Genomic DNA, 11,492 nt, shown 5'->3' with positions numbered 1-11,492 from the left:
TGTGTGTGTGTGTGTGTGTGTGTGTGTGTGTGCGCGTCAGTCGTCTGAATGAGCTTGACTCAACGCTTACTCACAGTGTCCTTTCCATCAAAGAAAAACTATGAAGGAAAAACACGAGCTAGGAACTAAATATGAGTTCAAATAACCTACTTTCCACTGTTTGCCTTCTTTAGCTGTTTATTAGAAACATTAAGCCCTGCTTTGAGTTCACAGGAGTAACTTTAGTGCAGAAGAAACATGTCCGTAATACAAGGATGACCTTCTATACAGTAATAAGCAGTAGAAATAAAATTAAGTTATTATATTACTAAGGGTTCATATGATCCCGCCTCCCGGAGAGAGAATGTGGCTGTTGGCCATTTGTACGAGCACCTTGTCACGTCCCACTGCAGACACCCGCTCATGACCAACCAGTCTCACAGTGCCTTCCTGACAGGGCACTTTGTAATATTTCCCGCCACACCCCCATTGCAAATAATGTTGCTATGGTTACCTTTCTGCCTCACTCCTGCACGACTGTGACAAAGCAGCAGTGGGTGGAGCTATGCAAATCAAGGTTACACAAGCAAGTCACACTGCACTTGAGAGCACAAGGGAAATGCAATATGATGCAGTCTTTGGCAAACACATTTTTATGAATTTATGTGCAGCATAATTGCAAGATTACATAAGTACATGTGAAATGACCTGCAGACTGACTGTTAAATTCTCATTAAAGTTTCAAATGAGATTAAAAAAAGAAGCTGGATTCAACTGGCTATTTGTATTACAAATCGCTGAAATTACTGGGAATATAGTATATTCTAATATACTGTATGCACTGTTCCCAGATATAGTGAGTATGTTCCTCACATGAAAGCTGTTACAAAAGTTCATCAACTATATCGTCTCTAATCATCTCTGTCCTCTCTCGTATGTACTGTTTGAAAGTCCAACCCATTCTAGTGCAATGATTCATCCAAATGAACTGATTCAAAATATAGGAATTTTTACTTCTTTATTTCATTTGATTTATTGATTGATTGATTTATTTTATTTTTTTTAAATACTAATAAAAATGACTGTTTTGAAAAAACTTTCCAAAAATCCCTGGAATATTCCAAAAAAATCCTGGAAAGTTTCCAAAGATTTATATTTTTGTGGAACCCGCGATACAATTTTTTAAAGATACTTAGATGAATAGAAAGAACAGCATTTATTTATGAATGAGCTTGACTCAACGCTTACTCACAGTGTCCTTTCCATCAAAGAAAAACTATGAAGGAAAAACACGAGCTAGGAACTAAATATGAGTTCAAATAACCTACTTTCCACTGTTTGCCTTCTTTAGCTGTTTATTAGAAACATTAAGCCCTGCTTTGAGTTCACAGGAGTAACTTTAGTGCAGAAGAAACGTGTCCGTAATACAAGGATGACCTTCTATACAGTAATAAGCAGTAGAAATAAAATTAAGTTATTATATTACTAAGGGTTCATATGATCCCGCCTCCCGGAGAGAGAATGTGGCTGTTGGCCATTTGTACGAGCACCTTGTCACGTCCCACTGCAGACACCCGCTCATGACCAACCAGTCTCACAGTGCCTTCCTGACAGGGCACTTTGTAATATTTCCCGCCACACCCCCATTGCAAATAATGTTGCTATGGTTACCTTTCTGCCTCACTCCTGCACGACTGTGACAAAGCAGCAGTGGGTGGAGCTATGCAAATCAAGGTTACACAAGCAAGTCACACTGCACTTGAGAGCACAAGGGAAATGCAATATGATGCAGTCTTTGGCAAACACATTTTTATGAATTTATGTGCAGCATAATTGCAAGATTACATAAGTACATGTGAAATGACCTGCAGACTGACTGTTAAATTCTCATTAAAGTTTCAAATGAGATTAAAAAAAGAAGCTGGATTCAACTGGCTATTTGTATTACAAATCGCTGAAATTACTCAACACTAACTGTGGTTACTGAAACCACGCCTTCTTTCTTTGCCTGCACATTTGGGCACATTATGCAAATATTTCCACATAATGAGGTAGATATGTGGGGGCGTGTTAGAACGAGCCGTTTTAGGGGGGCGTGGCAGAGTCTTAACTTTGATAAAGAATATCTCTTTGGTTTTGAGACTTTAGTCTTTGCAACTTCAGGGATCTTATCTATGCACAATCAGCTTGTAACACTCCAAAGAGAAAGGAAAACTTGAAATCGCATCATATGACCCCTTTAAGTTGTAGTGCATGTATTTGATTCTCTGCTGTCCATGTGACTGTGTGCTGCTTTACCTGTCTTCACCCTACACAGGGTTCACACATGTAATGAGAAGCACTAAAGAAAGAAAGAAAGAGAGTCTCACCTTTCCTGTTGACTTCACCCCCTTCCACACACAGAAGTAAACCATCACCCACACGGCCATAAGACACAGCATCAGTTCCCAGTTAATGACGCCTGGCTCATCCAGCCCATCAGAGATGTTCAGAACCTTGTTCCTGAGATGGAGAATGACATTCATGAATGAAAGCACTATATAATATTTATATATATATATAATTATATAATGCTCACAAAGCAGTTTTTATTTGAATCTATAAACTCGTACATAGCTTGAAAGCGATGACTTTCCAGAGTGGTATAGTCTACTGTCACTCAGGGCATTAAATCGAACCATGAGCCGATCTGAACAGTCAATAGAGGATCTTCAAATCAATAACCAATAATATGAAATGCTAACTGCAGATTCAAAAACATAATACAGATTCAAGCTTGTACAGGCAACATCACTTGCAACTGAAATGCCACTCGTTTCTAACGGACAACAAATTATGTGAGTATTGATGTGGGATTAATAACAGTTAACCGTAACAACATTTAGTTGTTAACAACAAACATTGTTTTCTTAAACACATTCATCTTGTGAAGAGTTGTTAAATAACAATATTTGAAATGCCTTTCACCACCCACTTTTATGTAAGAAAAGTGGGTGGTGAAAGGCATTTCAAATATTGTTTGTTTGTGTAAGAAATGAACTGCGTAAAAAACGATCACTCACTCCCAGAATTCAATGATAGGGGAACGCCCGTTAGCAAGCTCTTCGCACGTCAGGTTTCCAAATGTTGAGTTGCCAATGGTGCCGTTCTGGCAGTCGTCGTGGCGGAAGATCTCGATGCAGTTTTCGGTGTTCCACGGGTTGTCGCAGGTGGACCAGGGCAGCGTGGAATTGAAGGACTTAATCAAGTAGTAGAAACCCCAGGTAAGTACCATGATGTAGTACGTGTTACAGAAGAACACAATCACCATGGAGGCGAAGCCAAGTCCTAAAACAAACCAGTAAAAGACAACTGAAAATAAAGGCCTTCAGGTGTAGAGTATCTCTTATATAACATGTGCTGATGAATCAAACATTAAGGCAGAGTCAAATTTGATTTCATGTTGTCTTTGAACTACAGAATGAAGCAAGGATATACTGAAGGGCATTCACTGAAGTTATATACTATCCTAATAATGTATTTGTACCCTTTTTTTAGATAAAATATCCATATAATTTTGAAATACATCAGCATGTGTATTTATCTAAACTCTATCTATCTATCTTAATTTATTAATGATATAATCTTATATAATATAACTTAATATCAAATTTGTGATAGGTAATAGTTTTATAAGACAAACACATTTTGCGGCTTAATTCTGATACAAACCATTTCACTAAAAAAATTTAAAATAAAAATATATACAAAAATATAAAAAAGTTACATTACAATATTTTAATGTATTATAATATAATATAATACCTAAAAAAATAAAGAATGCATGTTTTAAAGAATGCAATGTTTTAAGGGACAACCTAAAATAGCATCACAGCTTAAAAAGTAAATGCATAAAGAGAGCAAACCTTTAAAAAGAGGTGCAATGTTCCACACATTGATGCTTCCAGCCTTCATAAACTGACCCAGCGCAATCTCCAGGAAGAATATCGGAATGCCTCCCAGAAATATGAACAACACATAGGGAATGAGGAACACTCCTGTGAAATACAGCAATAGAGAAAGAGAGAGTTAAAAGACATGTTAAAGACATGGAACCACATTCACGACCCATGTTAGGTGTACTGCATTTCTGAGCAAAATGAGTTGATGAAAGATTAGGAATAATTGTTGGAATGAGATGCACTGACGAATCGATCAGAAACATGTTTTAAAGTGCACAGGCTCAATTTTGAAGGTCAAACACTTGATATAATTTGAAAAGAATTGCATTTTCCATTCATTCTAGTCACAAGGTCTCATAAAGTACCAATAAAATAGTAACTACAAACATAAACGTGAGTCTCATGATGCATACAATGCCAATTAACCCCAAAAGACACTGAATATTGCATTTTACACATCTTGATATCAGTTCATTTTAACTGAGGGAATTTTCTGCTATTTGTGCACGACACCTTCACATGTTGGCACGTCACTTAAGATTTGACTGCCGCTGGCCGCATTAGCATTCATCAAGCGGTCTGTGCGGCAGCACAACGACGCGTCGGCAGCAATAAAGCTTCGCTCGACTGATCTGAGATTGACAGCCACAGTAGCGGCTTAGAGAGGGGGTTGGTCGCCGGTGTGATGCAGATTATCCACTGAATACCATGCTGGCATGCTCAATGAAAGTCTTGATGTCACCTGCCACTCATGGGCGAGGTGGACCGCGGGGGTGGATGGCAGCGCATGACAAAAGAGAGATACAATGGAAAAAAAGGCAGAGTGGAAATCCGGCATGCCGTTATTCAAAGTGACACACTTACGTAATGCTAGCTCTGCAGGCTAGCCGCTACAGAAGATTTAAAACGAGTGCAATCTAAAAAAAATACAACCAAAACAACCCCTGCTGCTAATTTAAAAACACTGATATGAATGAAGTGGCTTATTTGGGAGCACTGCCCGGTGTCCATTCAGAAAACAACAGCTTTTATTGGACTCGTGACTCAGAAAGAAGCCTTTTGATGAACTGCCTACAGAAGGAAGCACTGAAAACAATGTGCTGCACTGACCGTCCATAACAAACAGCCACTAAACCGTGAGGGTATTCCTCTGCGAAAAAGGAAAATATGCATATGTGGGCTTGTGTCGAGCTGATTTGCAAACAAAAAAGGATGCCACAGCAATGCCCTGTGAGCGGATGATGCATGAGAATGTGACTGCGGGTCAATGCGAGAACAACCGTAACAACATTTAGTTGTTAACAACAAACATTGTTTTCTTAAACACATTCATCTTGTGAAGAGTTGTTAAATAACAATATTTGAAATGCCTTTCACCACCCACTTTTATGTAAGAAAAGTGGGTGGTGAAAGGCATTTCAAATATTGTTTGTTTGTGTAAGAAATGAACTGCGTAAAAAACGATCACTCACTCCCAGAATTCAATGATAGGGGAACGCCCGTTAGCAAGCTCTTCGCACGTCAGGTTTCCAAATGTTGAGTTGCCAATGGTGCCGTTCTGGCAGTCGTCGTGGCGGAAGATCTCGATGCAGTTTTCGGTGTTCCACGGGTTGTCGCAGGTGGACCAGGGCAGCGTGGAATTGAAGGACTTAATCAAGTAGTAGAAACCCCAGGTAAGTACCATGATGTAGTACGTGTTACAGAAGAACACAATCACCATGGAGGCGAAGCCAAGTCCTAAAACAAACCAGTAAAAGACAACTGAAAATAAAGGCCTTCAGGTGTAGAGTATCTCTTAAATAACATGTGCTGATGAATCAAACATTAAGGCAGTAAACAGAGTCAAATTTGATTTCATGTTGTCTTTGAACTACAGAATGAAGCAAGGATATACTGAAGGGCATTCACTGAAGTTATATACTATCCTAATAATGTATTTGTACCCTTTTTTTAGATAAAATATCCATATAATTTTGAAATACATCAGCATGTGTATTTATCTAAACTCTATCTATCTATCTTAATTTATTAATGATATAATCTTATATAATATAACTTAATATCAAATTTGTGATAGGTAATAGTTTTATAAGACAAACACATTTTGCGGCTTAATTCTGATACAAACCATTTCACTAAAAAAATTTAAAATAAAAATATATACAAAAATATAAAAAAGTTACATTACAATATTTTAATGTATTATAATATAATATAATACCTAAAAAAATAAAGAATGCATGTTTTAAAGAATGCAATGTTTTAAGGGACAACCTAAAATAGCATCACAGCTTAAAAAGTAAATGCATAAAGAGAGCAAACCTTTAAAAAGAGGTGCAATGTTCCACACATTGATGCTTCCAGCCTTCATAAACTGACCCAGCGCAATCTCCAGGAAGAATATCGGAATGCCTCCCAGAAATATGAACAACACATAGGGAATGAGGAACACTCCTGTGAAATACAGCAATAGAGAAAGAGAGAGTTAAAAGACATGTTAAAGACATGGAACCACATTCACGACCCATGTTAGGTGTACTGCATTTCTGAGCAAAATGAGTTGATGAAAGATTAGGAATAATTGTTGGAATGAGATGCACTGACGAATCGATCAGAAACATGTTTTAAAGTGCACAGGCTCAATTTTGAAGGTCAAACACTTGATATAATTTGAAAAGAATTGCATTTTCCATTCATTCTAGTCACAAGGTCTCATAAAGTACCAATAAAATAGTAACTACAAACATAAACGTGAGTCTCATGATGCATACAATGCCAATTAACCCCAAAAGACACTGAATATTGCATTTTACACATCTTGATATCAGTTCATTTTAACTGAGGGAATTTTCTGCTATTTGTGCACGACACCTTCACATGTTGGCACGTCACTTAAGATTTGACTGCCGCTGGCCGCATTAGCATTCATCAAGCGGTCTGTGCGGCAGCACAACGACGCGTCGGCAGCAATAAAGCTTCGCTCGACTGATCTGAGATTGACAGCCACAGTAGCGGCTTAGAGAGGGGGTTGGTCGCCGGTGTGATGCAGATTATCCACTGAATACCATGCTGGCATGCTCAATGAAAGTCTTGATGTCACCTGCCACTCATGGGCGAGGTGGACCGCGGGGGTGGATGGCAGCGCATGACAAAAGAGAGATACAATGGAAAAAAAGGCAGAGTGGAAATCCGGCATGCCGTTATTCAAAGTGACACACTTACGTAATGCTAGCTCTGCAGGCTAGCCGCTACAGAAGATTTAAAACGAGTGCAATCTAAAAAAAATACAACCAAAACAACCCCTGCTGCTAATTTAAAAACACTGATATGAATGAAGTGGCTTATTTGGGAGCACTGCCCGGTGTCCATTCAGAAAACAACAGCTTTTATTGGACTCGTGACTCAGAAAGAAGCCTTTTGATGAACTGCCTACAGAAGGAAGCACTGAAAACAATGTGCTGCACTGACCGTCCATAACAAACAGCCACTAAACCGTGAGGGTATTCCTCTGCGAAAAAGGAAAATATGCGTATGTGGGCTTGTGTCGAGCTGATTTGCAAACAAAAAAGGATGCCACAGCAATGCCCTGTGAGCGGATGATGCATGAGAATGTGACTGCGGGTCAATGCGAGAACAAGCATGACTCACACACACGCGGTCTTGCACGTACTGCAGTGGCTGACGTCGTAAGCGTGGAGCACTTGACTCTGTATCAGCGGGTGCTCATTATAGATTTTTAGAAAAGTGAGGAATCTTTTTAGCTCTTTCTCTTCCAGTGCATAAGAGCTGGTGCTTCATTGCTACTGTGTCTACTGATAGAATTCAAAAAGTAAGTAAGTACAGCAGAGGTACATATTGGTTTATCTTCCCAGATGTTGCGATTCACATCTTCCCGAAATGTAATACGAACACTTTAGCATTTTGAGGTAGCTTTTTCATCTGGAAGATGTCATTTTTAGCATGTTCACTCAACTGCAACATGCTACTAATATGTCAGATGAATTAGAACAACAATTTCTATCTGGGTTTTCTCTTATGCTTACCAAAGCTGCATTTCTTTAACTACAGTAAAAACAATTATATTGTTAAATATTACTACGATTTTAACCCTCTGGGGTCTGAGGGTGTTTTGGGGCCCTGGAGAAGTTTTGGTATGCCCTGACATTTGCAATATGACAAGGCACTGTATCAAGTCTGATAACACTGTATTCAGCACAAACTGGGCTACAATAATATGTGAGCAGCATGAATGTACATGTTTGTGTTTTTGAGAAAACAATGTTTATGCGTGGTTAGTGAAAAACACATTTTTAAAGTCACTGAAATAAGGCCATAAAACACATACACAATATTTGTTCACAAGACTTTTGAGAACTGGATGTGGTAGACTAGAGTTTTTGCTACAAAATTATGTGAAAATGATCATGCTCACTCATTCACAGAAAACAATATATTGATTTAACATTTGTAAAACATGTTTTGTGCTAGAATGCCCGTATGCGAGGGAGTGACAATGAACATGAATATTTAGTGATTCACACCTGAGAGACAAAGGGCCTCCCATAACGGGCCATCAATATGAATGTGACTGAGGCAGGTAAGAAAGAGTGTGAGTACACTCTTAAAAATAAAGGTGCTTTACGATGCCATAGAAGAACCTTTTTGTCTAAATGGTTCCATAAAGAACCTTTAACATCTGAAGAACCTTTCTGTTTCACAAAAGGTTCTTTGTGGCGAAAAAAAGGTTCTTCAGATTATAAAAAGGTAAGAAAGAAATGGTTCTTTAAAGAACCTTTGACTGAATGGTTCTTTGTGGAACCAAAAATGGTTCTTCTATGGCATCGCTTGAAGAACCTTTTGAAGCACCTTTATTTTTAAGAGTGTAGAGTAAAATAATGTGGGTTTTTGATTATTATTTGTATTTTATTTAAAACACAGTATAATAAAAATATACACAGTGAAGGTCAAGGACACATGATTGAACATACTGATCTGAACACTGAAACTTGAACAGTAACACACCTTTGTGCCAAACATTCATAGACTCTAATATCATAGTGTTAACACTACTTTTATATCTTGTGGTTTTATGTTACAAAACATTAAACACATCTTGGCGTTGTGAGACATTTAGACAATAAAATTACACATATTTCAAAATGTTTCACTCGATTTCATACATGTAGTCAGGAATTACAGTTTGGGAAAAGTCTAACTAGTAAAATGTGTACAAGTTATGTCACAATAACACAATAACAACTGATGCAAGTAATCTTAGGCTACTCATCAGAATGATATTCTCCACAGGATCTAGCTGCGCGACGCATTGTGTTGTGTTCTTTTTCTGAGGTAAATTCTGGGTTATTCCTCTCAGCGCGTCTTTCTCCAGAAACAAAAAGTAGCCGGGATGAACTTGTTTGTTTACGTGGAGGCGATGTGGGCGTTTACATGCGCGCGTCTCACGTGGATGTTTAGAATCTGAAAAGCACGATCGGCTCGTGGGCATGACCGCATTAAAGGTAATGAGTTGAGACAGGAAAAACTGGACATCGCGTTGGTTTCATATGGATTACTTTACAGAATATTTGTTTTGGACGTGACTTAGGCTACTTCATTTAAAAGTAGACACTTCAAGCTTTCTATATATATATATTTCTCATGTCTTTGAGGCAAGTATTCGTGGAGATTCATGTTGTTTTATTTACGTGCCTGTGAAGAGAGGTGACAGAGACAGCACAGAGCGCACCCTGTTATTTTCTTTATTTTACAAAAGCATGTTGTTTTGTTGTTATTATGACTATACACAAATAAAAGTAGATCCTTTGCAGTTTCGGTGATGATACCTTATTCTTATATGTATGATCAAAAATGAAGGAGTATTTGTAGTTTTTTCTCATCAAGAAAATACGAGACCTCAACCTCAGGGGGTTAAATATTTGTTTCCTATTTTAATTTATTTTAAAATGTAATTTACAGCATCATTACTCCAAGTCACATGATCTTTCAGAAATCATTCTAATGTGCTGATTTGCTGCTCAAGAAACATTTCTTATTATTATCAGTGTTGAAAACAGTTGTGCTGCTTAATATTTGTGGAAAATGTAATACACTGATTTTTTTTTTATAATTCTGTGAATAATATGTTAAACGCGAGGAAAAAAGGCTGTGCGTTCAGTTAAACTCTGTTCAAAGCAATATGTATCAATAACATGTGTTTTATTATGTATTGATGATGCGAACACTAGCAGAGCTCTTGTCAATACTTATACCGTAAAACTAGCATGTCGTCAAACGAATGTATTGCTTTATATGGAATACTTGATTTTGATTGATCAATCGCGACATTCAGATATATTTCTGAATAATGACTGTTGCCCATAGCAACGCTATATATGTTACTGCCTACTTGTGTTTCCAACATAGCTGTGCTGTTCATTCTCTTTGCAGCCTCATAGTAGCTAATAAACTAATATTTCAGGTCCATTTATTTATTTATTTGCTAAGTAGCCACATAATTCTGGATAATGTTCAGTCAGCTGCTCACTATATCCCATTAATATTTTCCAGCTCGCTACTAGACAGCCACCTCAGGTGTGGTGAGAATATGTTAAGCTTTCTATTCTGGATGAGCTAAAACCGCAATGGGAGTTAGCCCAGCTGAGCGGTTCACATTATCCTGTAAAGCACAAACAAGAAGTGCTTTCACTAAAAACACAAGCAGAACTGACTGGGTTCTTGGGTTATGAGGGGAGGCTATAAATATAGATTTCCACACCTCCCCCTTACACAACAGATGGATATGGATGCTCTGTCAACATATATGGCTCAATCTGTTCAGAAGCCAATGACATTGTTTTCATGTATTATCAGGTGAAAAGTAACTTGTCTCCAGCATCAGTATGTACTAGTTAGGGTAGCGAGGACTGCATGCATTCTAGAGATGCAAAAGACTACATATACATACATATAATATATATATATATATATATATATATATACATACACAGTATATAAAATGTAAATTATTGTGTGATAGCTTAGTGAACACAATAAAACCTCACTAATACATTAATAAATATACATTTAATAAAACGCACACACTATATTACATTTACATTAAGTCATTTAGCAGACGCTTTTATCCAAAGCGACTTAAAAATGAGGACAATGCAAGCAATCAAAATCAACAAAAGAGCAATGATATGCAAGTGCTATAACAAGTCTCAGTTAGATAAACGCAGGACACATAGCAAGGTTTTTTTTAAAATTATATAATAATAAAAAGAAGAATATATAGAATAGAAAAGAATAGAGCAAGCTAGTGTTAGAGGCCTTTTTTGCTTTTGATAATTGTATAATAAATAAAAAGAAAACAAATAGATAGAATACAAAAAGATTAGAAAAGTTAGTGTTAGTTTTTTTAAAGAATAGAATTAGAATAGAGAGTGCTAGAGTTAGAGGGTCAAATAAAGATGGAAGAGATGTGTTTTTTTTAAGCCGATTCTTGAAGATGGGTAAGGACTCAGCTGCTCGGACTGAGTTGGGCAGGTCATTCCACCAGGAGGGAACATT

The 11,492-nt window shown here is 37.4% G+C and overlaps 1 protein-coding gene across 1 annotated transcript in view; it reads right to left on the bottom strand.

Annotated features, from left to right (window-relative positions):
- LOC107601746 (sodium- and chloride-dependent creatine transporter 1-like) overlaps positions 1–11,492 on the bottom strand; it is a 50,447-nt gene that overhangs the window by 30,275 nt on the left and 8,680 nt on the right. The window contains exons 2-6 of the mRNA XM_016294032.1: positions 6,243–6,374; positions 5,393–5,657; positions 3,885–4,042; positions 3,042–3,306; positions 2,349–2,481 (exon numbers count right to left, since the gene is read on the bottom strand). Coding sequence (XP_016149518.1) covers positions 2,349–2,481; positions 3,042–3,306; positions 3,885–4,042; positions 5,393–5,657; positions 6,243–6,374 — 953 coding nt within the window. The remainder of the gene's footprint in view (positions 1–2,348; positions 2,482–3,041; positions 3,307–3,884; positions 4,043–5,392; positions 5,658–6,242; positions 6,375–11,492) is intronic.

Source organism: Sinocyclocheilus grahami, unplaced genomic scaffold (genome assembly GCF_001515645.1).
Source record: "Sinocyclocheilus grahami isolate Dianchi unplaced genomic scaffold, SAMN03320097.WGS_v1.1 scaffold312.1, whole genome shotgun sequence".
Classification (NCBI taxonomy): Eukaryota; Metazoa; Chordata; class Actinopteri; order Cypriniformes; family Cyprinidae; genus Sinocyclocheilus; species Sinocyclocheilus grahami.
This window is presented reverse-complemented; position numbering and strand designations above follow the sequence as displayed.